The 21,072-nt window shown below is 37.7% G+C and overlaps 1 protein-coding gene across 2 annotated transcripts in view; it reads right to left on the bottom strand.

The window, feature by feature from the left end:
- Positions 1 to 1,605: 1,605 nt before the first annotated feature.
- The window catches only part of adam10a (ADAM metallopeptidase domain 10a), a 62,981-nt gene continuing 43,514 nt past the window's right edge, over positions 1,606 to 21,072 (bottom strand). The window contains exons 5-16 of one of the 2 annotated variants that reach the window (XM_026267324.1): positions 13,031 to 13,131; positions 12,537 to 12,692; positions 12,353 to 12,445; positions 11,677 to 11,860; positions 7,342 to 7,505; positions 6,662 to 6,845; positions 6,043 to 6,193; positions 5,739 to 5,922; positions 5,369 to 5,477; positions 5,046 to 5,266; positions 4,767 to 4,893; positions 1,606 to 3,769 (exon numbers count right to left, since the gene is read on the bottom strand). In XM_026267324.1, coding sequence (XP_026123109.1) covers positions 3,672 to 3,769; positions 4,767 to 4,893; positions 5,046 to 5,266; positions 5,369 to 5,477; positions 5,739 to 5,922; positions 6,043 to 6,193; positions 6,662 to 6,845; positions 7,342 to 7,505; positions 11,677 to 11,860; positions 12,353 to 12,445; positions 12,537 to 12,692; positions 13,031 to 13,131 — 1,772 coding nt within the window. In that variant the 3' untranslated portion in view covers positions 1,606 to 3,671. Of the gene's footprint in view, positions 3,770 to 4,766; positions 4,894 to 5,045; positions 5,267 to 5,368; positions 5,478 to 5,738; positions 5,923 to 6,042; positions 6,194 to 6,661; positions 6,846 to 7,341; positions 7,506 to 11,676; positions 11,861 to 12,352; positions 12,446 to 12,536; positions 12,696 to 13,030; positions 13,132 to 21,072 lie in introns of both variants that reach the window. The other variant, XM_026267323.1, reaches the window with a different exon arrangement.

Raw genomic sequence — 21,072 nt, forward strand, 5'->3', positions numbered from 1 at the left:
GATCCAAAAAAATATATAATTTAAAAAAGCAAGAGAAGGATTGCTTTTGGCGTTAAATGACAATCTTTTGTCAGAAGAGGAGTTTTTAATATTGTATGATGTAAATAAATGATGTAAACATAACATTTATTTACCTAACCTCTCACGTTGTAGCGACTCCGGCAAATCAGCTGTTCTCCCGTAGTAGACCGTTAAATTAGAACGTCACAAAGTAGCAGTTAAATTCGCGCAGGCGCAATACAACGCCAGAATGGCGTTGCCGTTCCACCAGAGGCTGTTGCTTAAAGTCCCTATGACCTCTTCGAATGCCGACTTCCCGGGAGCTCATAAAAACTGAAAACCTTCGCTTCACGTCTCAATAAGTCAGGCTCTGATTGGTTCTCTTCTCTCATGCAGTCTGTTCTGTTTTGCCGGTTCTTTTGCTCATTCCTCGCATCTCTGCCGTCTGCTGATTTGATTTTCGTCACAGTCTATTTTCGTCTCGTCCTTTATTCGTTGACGATAATGTCAATCAATTTAGTCATAGTTTTAGTCTCCATCAGTGCCTTCTATTTTAGTTTTCGTTTCGTTTTCGTCGGCAAAAATATATTCGTGACGAAAATAATGACGAAAATATTTAGTCAACGAAATTAACACTGGTGTGTGCATCAGAAATACATTTGTGAATCTTGTCCTGTGCATTTGTGAATCTTGAGTGCATTTGTAAATGTTGTTTGCATTTCTGAACTGTGTGTGCATTTCTGAATTTTGTATGCATTTATGAATCTTCTGTGCTTTTTCAATTTTGTGCGCATTTGTGTATCCTGTGTGTGTATTTATGAATCATGTGTGTGCATTTATGAATCCTCTGTGAATGTAGTGTGTGCATTTATCTTTATTGAGACTCTTTTAGCTCCATACTGCAGGGGCAGGGGAGAAATTATGTAACAACTTTGTTGGTACCATGTTTAGCACTTGAACACTGTTAAGAGCTGCCATCTTTGCCTTTTTAATTCTGAAATGGAGTATGACTCTTATTAAGCTCCCAAAACTGACTTAATATCGTTTCAATACAGGTAATTTATTTTACAAACATGACCTCATACCAAGTCATATTTCTATGGCACTTCATTAAAGATGCTTTCTTTTAATTAGCAGAAATCCTGAAATATATTTTTTTAAACTCAATGTTATTATTGCTCACTTACAGGATAACGTATTGCCAGTCTATTCCTGGATAAAGTAAAAAGTAGACAGATACATCACTTTCCTCTGTAAAATTGCAACTGAACTTGGCAATAAATGATTATGTATTAAACACATTTGACACAACTACACAAAGGTTGACAACAAAATGTTGTTTATAAGAAAAATGATTTGTGAATCATTTTCAATTCAATTCAACTCAAATATAACCTGAATGGATGATTTCTATCATTGACGTATACTGTGAAGGCTTGTTGAATACTTCAGCAGTGCTCTTGAAATATACTGTTATAATATGCAGTAAAGTAATAAAAATAATAAAAACATACATTAGTATAAATTTGTAGAGCATACAGGCAATTAATAAAATTTACACAACATGTATGGACATATTTTACCAGACAGGGAAAGGAGCTTTTGATCAAGGCTATTTTATTAATGCATTTCAAGTACTTCAAAAAGAAAAAAAAAAAGTATGTATTAAAAATTTTCAAAAGTGAGCGCAAAATAGAAGAGAGAGGAAATATAAAGCAAAAAAAAAAAAACTATGAAACCGAGCAGACATTAAAATCAAACAGTAGTATTAGACATTTTCTCCATCTTGTTTTTCATATTCTATCCACACACCATGCTTACATATCAGTGCACATTATTTATAAACTTAAATACAAGCGCGAAAAAAAAAAAAAAAAAAAAAAACAATTTAAACCCTAGACCAAATCCCTTAGAAATTCAACCAAACCCATATACCACAGAAATGATTAATTTGATGCTAACAGGAGTCGGAACATTACAGAACAAGTCAAGCTCACTAAAAACCCATTTCCCATTAACATGTAGAGAGACATACAGTACACAAGTGAGGGGATGAATTAGATCTAAGGGAGGACTTCTAGAAATAAGCAAATCATCCATGTTTTAAATGCACATCCTGCAAGGATGCAAGTTTTTTTGAGAAGACATTGGACTCTGTCACACTACCAGGATCCCATTCAACAAACATAAACAGATGGTCTGTTGAAACACAAAAAAGCACAAAAGAAGACTTTTGTGAAAAAAGGACATTTGGGATGCATGAATCATTTGTAACCCTTTGCCTTTGAGACACACACAGAAGACAATCAAAACACATTTAGAAAGAATGGAAGGATTTCATTAAAAAAAGGATGTTGGACTGCAGTGATAGCAGTGTAGTTACTATGGGCTGGTTCAGATGCACTATATAGCAACACAAGGCATATATGTATTGATTATATAGGCTGCTAGTCTGGATGGTTTTTTTTTTGTTCGCTATTAAAAGAGGTAACGACTGAAATCTCTTAAGAAAGGTTGCTTTGTATAAATATTGATTGGTGTGTAAAACACTAAAGAATCTACAGATTGCTTTTATCATCACTCTCTCTCTATCCCATCCTTTCACTAATGCACACCGCTGAGATTTACTCATTTGTGTAACTGTCCACACTTTCCTGTTTCCAACATCTTATTGCAAAATAAAGACCTGTTGTGTATTGAAAAACCCAATATTTCCTGATGTTGTGCTTATCTTCTCAAGTCTGTCTCCTGCGGGGCTCCTTTTACCGGCTGCACATAAAGTAACAGTGACTCTCAGAATATCAGGAGTGACATTTTTTTGGGTACTTTTATTTTACCATCATCCTTCTCATTAATTCCCTCTCTAACATGAAATGAAGAACTACAGCTATTTAGTGGTTATCAGCTGGGAAGGAAAAAATAAAACAAGTGATCTGCACAAATGTGGCTTTCAGCAAAGTGAATCTAGTAAAGGCCTTTCACCAATAGAAACTCTCTGTGCTGTTATTTCCTATTACATCCTGAGTGTCTGTTAAACATCCTTAATTATCATTATTAACAGAATAAAAACATGACATGACTGAAAAAGATCTGATGGATTTTGAGATCTCTGTACAATTGCACCCTGGAGACAATGAGAAAGCTTCAGAAATAAAAGCTTTTTAATCCTTTTGCTTGCATTTTAAAAACATCTTAATAACATTGGAAAATTATTCTCTTTAAAGAGTTCTCTCAGCCGTTATTGATCAGTTGATTGATGATTGATATCTATGTGACATCCCATCATGCTTATGTCCACAGGATGGTGGCAATCCCAAAAAAAAAAAAAAAAAAAGGATAAAAAGGCAAAAAAGGGAAATAAAATGGCTTAATCACTTGAAAAATAATACGAAAAGCAGAAAAGAAAAATAATAATTAATTCTGTCCTCTTCCTCATGACTAGCTTCTGATTTTTTCTCTGAGCTATGCAACGAAAGCTTTGCTGGCTCCCAGAACAGTGGTTTCTTACTCTTTAAAACAGTTGTTTTCTTAAGTATAGTTCTTTGAAGTCCTTTTATTTGCCAGTTTCTTAGTTTGTAGATGGGACTCATTGATTGATACAGCTAAGTCTTTGGAGTGAAGTGTTTCCCACTGTAGGCACTAGGAAGAACCAAGGCAATGAGGAGGCTGTCTCAGCGTCGCATCTGGCCCATCTGATAGTTCTCTCTCTGCTGGCGATGGTGCTGCGGCTGGGTCTGTGCAGCCGGATTTCTTCTTCTCTTCAGTGTGCCTAAATAAAATAACACATACAGGTGTGATTAATCACGTGAGGTGCAGGGGTTAAACTAGGTTTTTAGAGTTAAGGCAATTCTTCAAATTCAGTGACGTGACCTCGCCGAATATCACCTCTATCAGAGTCCACTACTCTAATAAACATTAAATGTGTTTTCCGGACTGGGGTAGAGTTGAAAATATTCTGCCCTTTAAAGAGTTTTTGAGTATAGAAAAAAGCAGATGTTTTAGAGATTGTTTTAAGGTTGTACTCTGGACTAAAACTCTGGCTTAAGTGTAATGTATACTTCAGTTTTTACATGTATGCTTGGTTAAGAACTGAATGCAGAAATGTAAAAGGCATTCGTAATATGATTAGGGTTATTTTTTAAAGTGATGTGTATTGTAATCTTGTTAAATTGGATTTCATAAAATTGGTAACAAAAAAAGTATAGATCGGGAACTATGTATTTGGCAGAGGTATAGTTCAGGAACTAAGTTAAGGTAAGTGTATTGGTATTGGTAATTTTTTTTTAATTATACACAACTCCAATACAAAAATACAATGATATTTTTTATCACTTATAATGTCTGGAGAAAAATGGCACAGATACTGCACAAGGATTAAGATTTTGACCATACATTTTGAGCACCTGCGTTTGTGCACTTTATGAAATGGAGTATAGTTTGAAAGAATATACTTTTGCTGTGTGCATAAACTAAATATTCCCATCAAAACTTAAGTTTGGAGCAAGAGGAAGGAACATTGATATTCTACAGAGCATTTGATTGGACAAAAATCAAGTCTGGCCTGTCTTTCTTGGAAAAGAAAGACTGAATTGCAAATGCATTTATCTGCTAGTGAATTAAGTAACTGTTATGTGTAATAATTATATATAGATGAGCTATACATTTGTGGTCATCTGGGATATATCCCTGACTGTGGTTTGGTAGGGAAGTTTAAGCCACTTATGAGCAGGTGATGATTTAGACGGGCATCATTTAGGGTACATTACCTGGCAGTGGTCTGGGTGGGGGTAATTTAGGGTTGCTGCTAGGTGTGTGCACACTGCAGATCTTGATGAACCCAGCCATTAGCATGATGAGAGCAATGCCCATCAGAAGAACCGCCCACCAATGCTCCTGAAACACAAATATTAACATGAGATGAGCACTGCAAGTGATAAATAATATTGATGAGTGCAATATCACTTCTTATGGTGTTTCAGAACAATTAAAGCCGCAAACAAATGCAGGGAACAAGTATTTAAGGATAACATAAATGAGACACTCACGACTATCCACTCTGCAATGCTGGAGTAAAGCTCAGGGTTGAAAATGGCCTTCTTAAGCCTTGCCAGAGGGCCGTCAGCATCCACCAGCCTACACTTCATGAAGACGTCACAGTATCCTTTGAAGTCATTACAAGGAGAGCCAGGCTGTAACGTGATGACCCGTTTGTTAAAGTGTTGAGCCCATTTATCTGAGCTAGTGCTGCTGCAAGTGTTGGGCTGACCTATCGAGACAAAAGAAAGAATGGGATTGGTAAATGTTTGTTATATTTCTTTGGAATTACTCTACAATGTTTTATGACAATTAAAAAAAAAGTGTTACTCACCCTTCTTCATACAGCACACATGACACAGCTCTGTGTCGTCTTTGCCCTCCTCAGTCGCACAAGTGCAAACTTCTAGACCATACTTCTGACAGATAGAGCCAGAACAAACCTGAAAGAGAAAGAAATGACATTCTCAGGCAAAATGCCCTCAAAACAATAATATATTCAATGCTTTGAAGTCTTCATGTGTATGCATTTGGGCCAACATGAAAATATTTTTACATGCCAACGTGAAAACAAATAGGGCAAATTTTATTACTGCTATTAAATGCAAAATCGGTTTATACTTTGCTATAAAAAGCCCCAATGTCAAGAAGTTTGTCATTGTCAATTGCAAGGGACAGCATACAGCTCATGATGCAGCACCTACCCCATTAAGGCAGACTTGGGTATTTGAGTGGCAGGATGTAAAGTTTTCTTTAGGCGTTGAGGTGGGGCACTGGGCAGTGATTCCATTGCACATGCCCTGACGAGCACACTCAGAATCATCCCTGCATTTCACATCGCTGGACCTAAAGGTGCACTCTGGCGTGCAGCATGGACCCTGACTGGGACTGCAATTGGAAAGTACAAAAAAATTTACGCTTTATTGCACATAATGAAATAAGTGTTAACATAACAAATTACTGCTGATGATACAGATTAAACAGACTGTTGAAGTTCTTCTTGCTCACCTGCATTGAACCATTGGCTTCAGTTTACACTTCAGTTCCTCTGATGCACTGGCATCATAGCAGCACTTGTCCTTGCATTGATCGCTATAGCCACAGTCACACTGTTCATTAGCCTCAACCAAACCATTACCACAGATGGGCTGTCCAGATTCTGGAAAAGAACAAGACAGTTAGAGAGAAAAAGGGTGAAAAAAAAAAAAAAAAGAAAGTCTGCCGTCTGATCAGGGCTGGTGGAATCAGTTTTTTGAGACTCTGATGAAACGATTCTACAGAACGGCATCATGAGCTCATTACAGTGAGAATCCTCCCAGAGCGATCTGAGGTTAAGTGCCCCACTCGAGGCCACTGACGTGATAGCTCATGTCTCGCTCCAGCCTAGAGCCTTAAACTCTACTCCACACAAATCATGTGACATACAAAAATCTGTAAAAATAGTACTGTATTAATTTTCTGTGTTTTTTTTTTTTTACAGGTGTTTTACCTGTAATTGTATACTTTTTTTGTGTTTTAGAAACTGTCCATAATCTACTAGACAATATCCTGGCAGAAAATTACCAGTACTTAAAAAAAAAAAAAAAAAAAATTTATATAGAATTCTCATAGGGTGTTAAAATCTCACCAACAAAGCATTGGAATCTCTTCTTTTCCAGCACTAGGCTGATGTTGCGAATGCTGCAGATGGAGAACTTGTTGTTGTTGAACTTGTCTCCTGATGTGGCTCTGGCATACATGATGTAGTTGCCTTTTTCTTTCTGGTCCTGAGTCTTAGACTCTCCTGGAGTGCAATCACTTCCTGAATCATGCTGGAAGACAGAGAAAGAGGATCGGTGCAATCAGTAACAAGGGTACAGACACATTTGAAATATTCACTATCCCAGCAGTTATTGCCCTGCAGCGTTTGCCTGAAGCTACGTAAGAAGTGTTGGAAACCCAGTTAGTACCAGAATGAACAAGAAAAACTTAGGTTGCTTTTGAAGGTGTTACTAGGGCCAGAAGAGGGTGCTCTCTCTTCAATCAATGCAAGTAATGCACATTTTGCACCATTACACTGACAGGGTCCCTCTGTGTTTGTTGGTCCTAAGTTGGTTTAAGGAGCCTGGCCAAACTGATGTTCATCAAATGCGAGGCCAGGTTACTACAAAAGACTGTCTCTCAAGGTCTCAAAGACCGTACTGTAATGCATGCTTTATTCTTAGAGCTTTAGAGAGTAAAATGTATTTGCTCATAAAGGATTCAGCTGAGGGGTGTTTCGACTGCTAATCTGTCAAGCATGCTGCACGTGACTTGAGAAGGACTCACCGGAGAGCCAAAGTTATGTCCGACCTCATGAGCGAAGGTGATGTGGGAGACTTTAGGGGGAACGTGTGAAGCATAGTTTTGCACGGTGATAATGCCGGTGTTCAGAGACTTCTTCTTCCCATCAGAGTACTGCTTATTCCTCTCACAGATTCCACCAGAGCTGCCTGAAATCAGAGAAGCACCAATTAAAGAAAATCCAAAATTACATAAATTCTCGATGGTATCATTATTCCTCATCATTCTTAAGTGGTGAAATCATAAAGGAATTAAAAGGGCAATAAAAGCACTTTTGTATACATTATTTTGCTCTACTCATAACATTTCTACAATCATCCCTTAAACGTTCAAGCGGATGCAATTAGTGTTAATGATTATTTTTATTTTATAATAACTATATGTTTATAAAACTATAATTATCCAAATAGTATAAATACTTTGGCTCTTTCAAGCTGCTGTTTGTCTGATTGTTCCAACCATGCTGACACAACAAGACTGGCTTAACCAATTATTCGAGTCAAGACCATCTCTTTTGTCAAACAAAACAGAAGATGGGGACAAGGGAATACGTGCAAAACACTGTTTGGTGACGCTAGTTTAAACATGATTAATTACTCAACACTGACAACTGTAGAAATGAAGTGATCTCACTGTAGCTGTGGCTCAGACGCCCACAAAATAAGCAATTAGCACTGAATAAAAACAACTGGCGTTGTGTAGACATAGACAGAGGGCAAAGAAACATGCCACTCTGCCATCAATCAGAACACTTGTACCTGTAAAATAGTTGTGTGTGATGCGCGGGTCATCTCATAACATAAAAATAAAATCGATGTATGTTGTGTGCATTTCCCTATAGCCTATATTAAATATTTCGTATATGTATTTTCATATTTTATTAGGTTCTTTGATAAGGTTACAATACGAAGGTCTAGGCAGCAACGTAACTTGCGTGATGTCCCCGATGCGCGGGTCGTCTCATAACCCGCGGGTTGGGGCGGGTAAAGACATTTTTCTTTATTCACGGGGAAGAATAATATTTTCAGAATATGGTTGGAAAAAAATCTGACCCGCGCATCACTATTGTGTGTGATAATACTCCCAACACACCTTCTACTTAATTAGTTTTCTTTAGTCTAATTTAAGTGAACTGGCAAAATAACAAATACTTCTGTTTTACAACTCACAAGCAAGGTGGGCTACACATCTCTAAGAATCTTTATTCCAACAGTTTAGAGTTTGAAATTTGTCACCTCAAGCTACTGTTTTAAATGAACACACTTGGAGGAAAAAAGCTTGAACTTTTTAATTCAGATCAATTCAGCCATTTTAATCAGCATTATCAGAGATTATTACATCAGCACTATGAGCAAAGTTTATCAGCATCTAATTGTAAGAATGTTTGAATAGAATTTCTGTTATGTTCCTTGCCTGATGATACAAAGACACTTGCATACACAAACAAACATGTAGGCTGATTAGCTTGTTCACTCAGCTCAGTGGTTCACAAAGACAGCAATTGCTGCTGTCCCTAGTGACTAGCCGGAGCTGGACCAAAGCAGCAGACTTTAACAGTCCTAATTTACTTTTATTGACTGACAGGATTTTTGTGGGTATCTGTGTGTGTGTGTGTTTCCTCCTCAAGAACAGTGTTTAAGCTTCAGGACTGGTTTATCATAAATTTAGTAATGTGCCAGAAAGCTCTTTATTTTGATAAAGAAAAAAACTCCATCAAAGACTTAATTCTTACTGTTCGTTAAAATACAGACATTATTTACAGATTTTTTAAGTGACATTCAGAGGTCATTACGTAGATATGAGATTGTATTATGCTCAAAAAATATTAAAATCATAACAAATAACTTAAATATGCATAAAGCATCCAATTCCATCTGGTGCAAAAACACAATTGCTCTAATGAGGACTCAACTGCTTTACAATAGGTTTAGCATCTTAATAAGACTTCAAGACACTGCATACATTAAACAAGGCAACATAAATGCTCATAAACTTGAGTTATTGTATAAAAATCTATATATAAAAAAAAAAACCCTTTAAATAAATTAAGCAGAACTGTTTATGCAACAATCTATGTGTTAGTGAATGTCTGAGCAGCAGGCAGAAAATTCAACTGAAATCCTCAAAGTGAGATCACATTCTGAATATGCCAAAGAGGTGCAAACCTCCCTAGCAACATGAATACATTAATAGAAACAATCATGCACTAATGAAAAGAATATCGCTTTTAAGGTGTGCATGTCTGTGTTAAAGGCAAATATGTGAAAACACTAAAAGGGTTTTTATCAAGTGGAGCTGTAAAGCAAGCTGTACTCAGCTTTACAGCCCTATTCTGTATGCAAAGCTTGGATGCAGTGCTGTCCTTGTCTAACTTCTCTTTACCTTGAGACTAACACAGTTTAGATAACTACTAAAAAGTACAGAAAAAACATCTCGCAGAAAATGCAGAACAGTACATACAGAATAGTTTTGCAATTCGTCCCCTCAATTTATAAACCGTACTCACAAATTCTTAAACTGTTCCCTTGGTTTAACAAATCGTGCCCACTGATTTAAAAAAAACATACCTTTGGTTTTTTTAATCTGTTCCCACAAATTCATAATCCATGCACATTTTTTTTGCAATCCCCAGTTCCCATGGGTTTGTAAACTCAGGGTACTCAGTGTACAAACTGTGTGTTTTCAGACACATTTTAGAAGAATAAATCTTATTGCACATTGTACTAAGAGGCATACATTAAATTGTCTTAACTGCATGATTAAAGTTATTCTCTATCAATTGTGGCATGCACGAGGTGGAATAAAACGATTTAATAAGAATGACGTTGGTCTAAAATCTCGTGTTTGTGATAATCTTAGCACTTTATTATTATAAGAGCCTTACCAATATATCGTTGTGCCGATTTTATTGGCCAATATGAGCCTGCCGCTGATATGAACTTTTTTTTTTTTTTTTTTTTACAGAACATATAACGCAGATAAAATGCTTGAAATAGTGTAATTACTTAGTTTGTCCGGCTCCACTTTTGGCTTTTGGTGACCTGAATGAAACGCTTTAAAGCTTAAGCAGCTTTGGCCTAATGGTTAGAGAGCCAGACTAGTTACCAAAAGGTCACCAGTTTGAGTCTAGGTGCTGGCAGGAGTTGTATGTAGGGGGAGTGAATGAACAGTGCTCTCTTCTACCCTCAGTACTCATGGATGAAGTGCCCTTGAGCAAGACACTGGACCCCCAGTTGCTCCCCGGGCGCTGGATCTATAGCTGCCCACTGCTCCGGGTGTGTGTTCACTTCTCACTGCTGTGTGTGTGTGTGCACTTGGATGGGTTAAATGCAGAGCACCAATTCTGAGTATGGGTTACTATACTTGACAAATGTCACTACTTTCACTTTCATATAAGTCTATGGAAAAACACTGAAACTTTGAATGGTCATATTTCCAAAACAGCAGGGTGAATCCGCACCAAATTCGGAGGATCCCTTCATCTCAAGGGACCCTCTCCAACGCAAATCAAGTGTACGTCTAGGGGCCCGAAGTTTAACGGGACTTAAAAAAGGGCGCCAATGTGAGTGTGCACACAGATGCAAAACATGAGGCGTAAAAGCGTCATAAAAAAAAAAAAAAACAACAACATATTTTTGGGTTTGATGCACCGTTAAAACTGGCCAATCTATGATACTGACACTTTTGTTCACGTGCCTGGAGCTGCTGTAAAGTTACAGTAAAACACGACTCGGTTGCGCTCAAGCACGAAAAGGTCTCGCCGAACACACTTGATATCTAACGACGAAGAGGAAGTAAGAAGACCAAGAAGATACATCGATGCAAGTTGAATGTATATCTGCTGGTCTCATTGGTGTCTGATCACAAAGGGCTTTAGGAATCACAGATCAAATAGGATTTGATGTGTACCGGGTTATCTCCGTTATCTCTCGCCAGTGAAAATCGCTTGGGTATGAACACAAAAGATGCATTGAAAATCACTATAAATTGTCCCGGTGTGTACGAAGTTTAAATAAAGACTTTCCTTAGACTTCTTTTATGTTCATAAGAGGTAAAATATAATTAATTTAGAATTACAATTATTTACATGCTTATTAGTTTTAAACAAATATATTATTACTATTAATAATAATACTTTAATTTGGATTTCTAAATGCAGTTTGACATCTGATTCGCAGGTCTTCAGCCCTGCCTCTCACCCTGACATGTATGCTGATTTTATTTCAGATTAGCAGACACTAATTTAGGTCACTAGCACACACAAAATACCTCTCAGGAGATGAAACTGGGGAGACGTTGTATGTGCATCTCTGATCATACCTGAAGGAGCGCCGACCCAGGCCAGACCCAGGACTCCATCATCAAAGTCTCTATCTGTGAAGACATAGGCTAGGCAGTAGTCATCGTGATTCTGCTCGGAGTTGAGTTCTAGAAATTTCTCCACACCGATGTTGGGAAATCGAAAAGGGTTAGTTGGATTCTTGTCATCCTCAGTAGTGTTGATCTGAAACAAAGACGCAAACAAGCTTCAGTTTAATACCAATGACAGTCTGCACGGACTTATTTTTTTCTTCTTCACCATCTCATGTAAGAGTGCTGTGTTAAAAGAGGGTGCCAAGCTTGCCTGTTTTTGTCCAAAACCTCTTTTAAAACACATTCTTTGTGAACCATTAAGTAGACAAAAAAAAATCCACTTGTAAAGCAGAAGTCTGTGACTAAAAAGTGAACTGTACAAGTCTTCAAAATAGCTGCAGTACATGTCCTGACATGCTTTTATTGACATCTGGTTAATACTGGGCAAGATCTATAACCCCTCTGTATAACCGTAACAACATGAGCCAGTCAGTCAAGATGGACTTGTATTCTAGCCAGCAAATCATAGCGGATAGGAAGAAGAATATCCTGTTCATATACCAGACATATTTACATTAGCTACTACAAAAATACACTTAATCCAATGACATAATTAATAAGAAGACTGAAGAAAGACACTCACCTTAATTCTCTTGACCATGAAGCTGATATTGCGAATGCCTTGAAAATCTGTGCTTTGATAGATGGAGTCAATGGCCTTTACATGACTGGAAATCTGCACAACCCAAAAGAACAAGCCCATAAACGTACAATATAAAAGACTGCAGGAACTATATACCACTAAGTCACCTGTGCTTTAGGTGTACCTGTGCGATCACAGCCTCCCTGGTACCGTAGTATTTGAAAAAGAAGTGATCCGTCTGGATGAAGAGCTGACAGGTATTTTTCTCAACCTGTGCTGCACGACGTTTCCTCAGGATCACCGGTCCATCAGCTGTCTCTTCGTCAATGACGTGGTTCTTCTGCTGCAGAGAAAACAGCAAGACATCTAAAAACCTAACTGAAGAGGCTAAGGATAAACACATTTTTTTTATGTTTGAGCACAAAATAATTTATAATTATTTATAATAAAAGAATGCATTTGTCATTTGTAATATACATCTAAATTATATCAAATGAAGTACAGATTTGTTCAGGAAAGGTTTCAAATTGAAATCTGAACTTTAGAATCATGGGAAACAGGAAATGTTCCAGTGATGGGGATTCTATGGTTGTTTGCATTGTGAGATCCGAATCACGGTGCTAGTAGGTGATATCGGTGGTGTTCAGCTGAGTTGTGTGAAGGGGTGTTGGCTCTGACCTGGGTGGGCTCCTCCACTGCAGATGCCTGGTATTTCTTCATTCGCTCAAAAACAGTGTGATCTGCACAGCCTCCTTCTGCTCCATATTTATGAGGATAATCTGGGTCAGAAAAATCAAAAGTTTCTTGAAAACCAAAAGCAACACAATGCTCTTTGTGTACATTTTAAAATGATATACTGTTAACATGTGAAGTCTCTAATTAGGCCACATGCTGCATTTTTGCAACCTCTTAGTGATGAAACTGCAAATGGCACTATCACATACTACACCTAAAAGAAGAGTCCACCTATTCCTGTTATTGTAATTGGAACGGCATAAAGTGTTACTGATACTTGGGTGCTCTGATTGATCAACTAAAGATCATAAATCGACCGATAATTGCTTTGGGATGACTGATCGGCTATCTTTAAATAGGCCAATCGTATAAAACTGATCTCAAGCTGATGACATGCCTGGCGTGAGAGGTTTGGCATGACATGCAGTGGCACAGTCTCAGACTCTGTCCAGCGCAGGTGAAATGATTATAATGCTGAAGTTTAGGTACAAATATTTCTTCTTTAAATAACTGATAAAGTAATTTGAACAAGTATCTGTGAAACAATTTCACAAACAGCATGAGTGAATCAGCGTGCCCTCTCTTTCTCTCTCAAAATACAAATGGCTGGAAATAATGTCAGGTTCCAGGATGATGCCAGGATAATGCATATTTTAGAGTGGCCTTTTGTAGCCAGCCTAAGGCACACCTTTGCAATAATCATGCTCTTATCAGCATCTTGATATGCCACACCTGTGAGGTGGATGGATTATCTTGGCAGAGGAGAGGTGCTCACTAACAGAGATTTAGACAGATTTGTGAACAATATTTGAGAGAAATAAATCTTGTGTACATAGAAAAAGTCTTAGATCTTTGAGTTCAACTCATGAAAAATGGGGGCACACACACACACACACACACACATATATTATTATTTATTTTTTTTCACTAGCCACACCCAGGACTGATTACTGCCAGACCTGTATTATCAAGAAATCACTTAAATAAAAACAGTCTGACAAATTGAAGCATGCTTAAAGAGCAAAACATCATGCCGTGGTTTAAAGAAATATAAGAACAGATGAGAATCACAATAGTTGGCATGTATCAGTATAGAAAGGGTTATAAAGTAATTTCTAAGGCTTAGGGACAGCGAACCACGGTCAGAGCCATCATCCACAAATGCATAAAACTTGGAACAGTGGTGAACCTTCCCAGGAGTGGCCGGCCTACCAAAATTTCTCCAAGAGCAATGACTCATCTGGGAGGTCATAAAAGAACCAAAACAACATCTAAAAGAACTGCAGGGCTCACTTGCCTCAATTAAGGTCAGTGTTCATTAGTGGAGGGAATCTCTAGGCAAATCACAATTTGATTATGATTCAGAGGGCTGCAATCAATGATAAAACGACTATCAATGCACCTTTTGTTTTAATACAGATTTTCTTTTTTCACTGTCTGGCAATTAAAGCAGAGTATTTGGTATGACCCATAGTGAATTTACTTCCAAGATTCTTACAAGGCGGCAATTCAACAACAAGGTTTCACAAAAAAGGGGGAGGGGCCAAAATGTTTTCACACCTATATATATATATATATATATATATATATATATATATATATATATATATATATATATATATATATATATATATATACACACACATACATATATACATATGTATTATATATGTGTATATATATATATATATATATATATATATATGTATATATATATATATATATATATATATATATATATATATATATATATATATATATATATATATACATACATATATATATACATATATATACATATATATACATATATATATATATATATATATATATATATATATACACACACACACACACACACACACACACACACACATATATATACATATATATATACATATATATATATATATATATATATATATATATATATATATATATTTAAATATATATATATATATATATATATATATATATATATTAGGGGTGTAACGGTTCACAAAATTCACGGTTCGGTTCGATACGATACACTGATGTCACGGTTCGGTTCGGTTCGGTTCGATACGTTTTAGATACAGCAAAATGTAAAAACATCTCAACTTTTCAGAATGCCGCAAGCGCACCGCGGGTCATGTGACAAGAACCAACCAATCAGCTTCATCCTTTCCCGTAACAACGTTGAGAGCTCAGCCAAGATGAAGGAACAGCTGATCATAGTTGTATATGGATTGCAATTTTGAAATAAATTCAGTAGCAGAGCTACTGCAAGCGATTTTTAGAGCTGCAAATCCATTTATCCTTCGCTGAAATTTCCGCGTCTCATGGAGAGAGCACGTCATTGTTGCTTAGCAAAGACAGACGCCTCAGGAGAAAGACGCGCTTAGCGTTTTCCATGCGTTTTTAGGCACGATATGTGAACGGCCCCTAAGGCGCTCGCTCACTCAGCACGCGCTGAAGGCTCGTTGCCAAATGTCTAATGCATTTAACAGACCAGAAATATAAGATCCTAAAATAACCAACAGGTCTGGTGTTTGGGTTGGATTCCCTGTAAGCTATAGTGTCTAAATGCTGCAGGGATAGTTTGCTGCGTGCATGTTTCTCCTTTTTTTCGTCTTTTCCCAGATAGTACTGACGCATATATCCCAGATATTCCCGCTGTTTTTTTTTTTGTTTTTTTTTGTAATCCCGCTGGTGTACCCTGTCATGTTGCAGATGCGACATACCGTTGTTTATTTATCCACCACTCTCTTGCCATCACCATTATAGCTTAAAGGGAATCCAAAGTGCACCCAAACACCAGACCTGTTGGTTATTGGGGGATCTTCTCATTTCTAGTCTGTTAAACGCATTGGCTATTTTGCAACGAGCCTTCAGCGTGTACTGAGTGAGCGAGCGCCTGCTGAGTAGCCTAACATAAACATATAAGATGGTGTTTTTTTCTTCTTCGGGAGTGTCAGGGGCGTTGCCTGTTACGTTGTTTGGGTTATTGGGCTACCTTGTTGAACGCATATCATTATATTTCTTTCTCTCTCTTTTTTTTTTTTTCAAATATAATTAATTACTCCAACGAACCGTTCGGTATACATAATGCGTACCGAGTACCGAACCGAAAGCGTCGTACCGAACGGTTCAATACGAATACGCGTATCGTTACACCCCTTATATATATATATACATATATATTATATATATACACATATATATTATTAACAAGACCCAGCATTCATGATATGCACGCTCTTAAGGCTGTGCAATTGGGCAATTAGTTGAAAGGGGTGTGTTCAAAAAAATAGCAGTGTCTACCTTTGACTGTACAAACTCAAAACTATTTTGTACAAACATTTTTTTTTTCTGGGATTTAGCAATCCTGTGAATCACTAAACTAATATTTAGTTGTATGACCACAGTTTTTTAAAACTGCTTGACATCTGTGTGGCATGGAGTCAACCAATTTGTGGCACCTCTCAGCTGTTATTCCACTCCATGATTCTTTAACAACATTCCACAATTCATTCACATTTCTTGGTTTTGCTTCAGAAACAGCATTTTTGATATCACCCCACAAGTTCTCAATTGGATTAAGGTCTGGAGATTGGGCTGGCCACTCCATAACATTAATTTTGTTGGTTTGGAACCAAGACTTTGCCCGTTTACTAGTGTGTTTTGGGTCATTGTCTTGTTGAAACAACCATTTCAAGGGCATGTCCTCTTCAGCATAGGGCAACATGACCTCTTCAAGTATTTTAACATATGCAAACTGATCCATGATCCCTGGTATGCGATAAATAGGCCCAACACCATAGTAGGAGAAACATGCCCATATCATGATGCTTGCACCTCCATGCTTCACTGTCTTCACTGTGTACTGTGGCTTGAATTCAGAGTTTGGGGGTCGTCTCACAAACTGCCTGTGGCCCTTGGACCCAAAAAGAACAATTTTACTCTCATCAGTCCACAAAATGTTCCTCCATTTCTCTTTAAGCCAGTTGATGTGTTCTTTGGCAAATTGTAACCTCTTCTGCACATGCCTTTTTTTTAACAGAGGGACTTTGCGGGGGATTCTTGAAAATAGATTAGCTTCACACAGACGTCTTCTAACTGTCACAGTACTTACAGGTAACTCCAGACTGTCTTTGATCATCCTGGAGGTGATCATTGGCTGAGCCTTTGCCATTCTGGTTATTCTTCTATCCATCTTGATGGTTGTCTTCCGTTTTCTTCCACGTCTCTCTGGTTTTGCTCTCCATTTTAAGGCATTGGAGATCATTTTAGCTGAACAGCCTATCATTTTTTGCACCTCTTTATAGGTTTTCCCCTCTCTAATCAACTTTTTAATCAAAGTACGCTGTTCTTCTGAACAATGTCTTGAACGACCCATTTTCCTCAGCTTTCAAATGCATGTTCAACAAGTGTTGGCTTCATCCTTAAATAGGGGCCACCTGATTCACACCTGTTTCTTCACAAAATTGATGACCTCAGTGATTGAATGCCACACTGCTATTTTTTTGAACACACCCCTTTCAACTAATTCAACTAATTGCCCAATTGCACAGCCTTAAGAGCGTGCATATCATGAATGCTGGGTCTCATTTGTTTTCTGAGAATCTACTGAACCTACTGGTAACTTGTTTGCCACGTAGCAATAAAAAAATATACGAAAAACCTTGATTATTCTGGTTAGTCACATTGTACTGCTATTATTTTGAACAATACTGTATATATATATATATATATATATATATATATATATATATATATATATATATATACACATACACACACACACGTATGTTTGTAAATATTGAGATTTTTGGCAATATTTATGACAAAGTTCATTCTGGACTCTGCTTTTACTTCTTGCAATAACCAAACATCAGCAGAAATGAAAATGAGAGTATAATCAAATGTCTTCTCTGGATATTGTATTTTTTTAATGGAAAGTCTATATTGAAATCCTGCAAGCATCCATAATGAAAGAGTCTTTGCTCCCCTCCTGGAGGCAGGTTAGTCAACCGAAGTGATCTGCTATATGCAATCTAACTTTTAAGGGAGCTGTCATTACAGAAAATGCAAGCCAGCAGTTGGACGCCTCTGTGTACACATACACAGAGCTATCTAAACTTTCTGAATTAAAAAACAAAAACAAACAAAAAAAACTTTTTGCATGCTTTCATGCGCGTTTGATTCTAATACAGTTGTTACAAATGAGGATGTCCCCAAAAAAGGGGTTTTGTCAGATTTCGCTCACTTCTGTGTAGACATTTGTCCTGAAAATAGTTAATTGGGTACAGACAGTTCAGTTAAGACAAACATTTTAATTTTTGAATGATTTTAGAAGTTTCCTTATTATTATTATTTTATTCAAAAATGTATTTTATCATATTTTAAGATTTCAAGCACTGTATCAAATAAATTATTATTGCTGATGTAACCAGTATGTTGAACACCTCAGGACTGAGCAAATCCAAATTCTGAGCCACTATTTCAGGCAAGTTATTTCAAGCTTCAAGAACCTTATAATTCTCACATCAAAATGTAAAATGCTGTCAAGTACAGCAAAAAATAGTCACTGCCTTAAAATTTGGTACAGGTGTCATTCTTACCAATATCAGCTTGTCTCTGACAGATGGCTTATGACCACCCAAGTATCTACCCAACTCATGGATTAGAAAAGGACAGACTTTCAAGAAATAATGAAATCAACACAACAGAACCTAAACAGTTGCATGTGTGCAGCTCTTACACAGTCTAATTACCCATGACAGGTTTAGGCTGATGGTTTCTCAGTCTCAGGACAGCCAGGCACTGGCAGTGAGAGAAGAGAGCTGGTCTAATGAGACAGCAGAGCTCTGAAAGTCCACTCAACGTCTTTGAGAACTCCACAGAGAACAGTAACCACACACAGACACTGGGGATCCAGCATTGGGTCCTCTCTTAATAATCTATACAATTCAGCATCATTTGCATGGCTTCCTGACATCACGATGATGCTTCTGGCTGATTGGAACTGCTGCATTAGTCAGTCCGTCACGGCTAACCTCAGGACTGAAATTATGGGTGATAGCTCACCCATAAACATCTCTCATGCTCCTGAGAGAACTTGTTTTCTTCAAGCCGGAACTGACAGTTGTGGAATAATGTTAGCATGTCCAGACAATGAGTCATCAAAATGTGCTCTGTCAGGTGAGGAGAAGAGAATACAGCCCCTTTCACACTGCACTGGAAAATTGCCTTCTGTGTGAACACAAACACAGGATAGATTCTGGGATCAATCCCAGGTTGGAGTCCTAGTAACATTGCCGGGTTCAGTCCCGGAACGAACTCCGTGTGGAAAAAAAACACAGAACCAATGCCGTAAAGGGTGTGGCATAGTGATGATGCACATTATCATGCAATTCTTTTACCGGGTGTTTTGAATGCAGAGCAACATTCGCCACAAAAATTGTGCGGAAATTGTAATGGAGCAGAGATCTGGTAGTTCCTCACTATCCACGCTGAAGCTGAACTCCTTCACCAGCTTAAATGAAAGTTAACGTACTTAGCATTTTCGACTCGTACATTACACATCGCATCCTGATGCCATGTGTCATTACGGGACCTTTACGGGTTGTGTGTGAACGCTCGCACAGATTCCGGAAAATCACTGGCACTGTGAATGAACCAAATCTAATGATCCGAGAACAATTGCTGGGACACATTACCCGTGTATTACCCGGAATCTCAGTGTGAAAGGGGCTTATGTTTGCGGCTGAAGGTGTTTTGGTGGTAGTTAAGGAAAGACTCCATTTCTTCTCTGTGAGGTTTTTATTGTCCCACACTGAACGCAGCCCCATTCAAATGCAAATCTATGTTGGGCAGAACAAGAGAGACATCTGTCAGGAGCAAATGAGTGTAAAAGGAAATGACAAGTGCCTCTAGGGAGAGAACCGAAAGTCTCGGACTTGTCAAAGTAATCTAAATGGAAGTATGGCAAGCTTTTAGCGAAAATCGCAGATTCGCTTTTTACTTTTTACAGTAAAATAGTGGATTGTTTCAGTGAAAATTATTCGGTTGAGTAATAAACTGCAAAACAACAACACATAAACAAAACTGACAAACAACTTCTCAGAAACGCAAGTTGTGGTTGTGAGAGGTTGTCCCAAGAGGGAAGTGTTGGGTTTCAGTATAAACAACCCATACTTTTATGACTGAGCTTATTAAAATACGCAATAATACCAGAATAAATTTACAGAAAACATAATGGTCAACCTAAACTGGATGACTTCCGCAAGGTGCTGGTATTGGAACAACCCCTTGCAAGAAGGCATCACAGGAATGAGGGGAATTGTTAGAGGCAAATGCCAGATAAGAATTGTGCCAGACCTAAACCTAACCCTTAAATCGTGGTTGAAAGGGATTTTTCCCAAGACCAAAAAGGATGTTGAACAGAAACATGTCCTGTTCAAATGCCAAGGAACATGTCTCTTGGCAAAATCACCTACAGGAAAACAAAGACTTCCTGAAAAAACTGGTAAAAATGAGTTATCATTAATCTGAATCAGTTAAAGCTGCAGTAGGTAACTTTTGTAAATATATATTTTTACATATTTGTTAAACCTGTCATTATGTCCTGACAGTAGAATATGAGACCAATAATCTGTGAAAAAAATTAAGCTCCTCTGGCTCCTCCCAGTGGTCCTGTTGTCATTTGCAGTTACAGACCGCTCCCGGTAAGAAATCAACCAATCAGAGCTGCGGTCCGTAACATTGTTTGTGTTCACAATGTAGAAAAATGTATATAATAAGCGAGTACACCATGAATCCATTTTCCAAACCGTGTTTTTAGCTTCTCCTGAATCACTAGGGTACACCTATAATAAGTGTTTATATTCTGACTACTGTAGATTGCTTCGGGGGTGCCGCGGCGGAGTAACCCAGTACCTTTGTGATTCTTCATAGACATAAACAGAGAGAAGTAGTTCCAGCTACCATGTTCTTCCACAAGA

The sequence above is a fragment of the Carassius auratus genome, chromosome 7, assembly GCF_003368295.1.
Source record: "Carassius auratus strain Wakin chromosome 7, ASM336829v1, whole genome shotgun sequence".
Taxonomy (NCBI): Eukaryota; Metazoa; Chordata; class Actinopteri; order Cypriniformes; family Cyprinidae; genus Carassius; species Carassius auratus.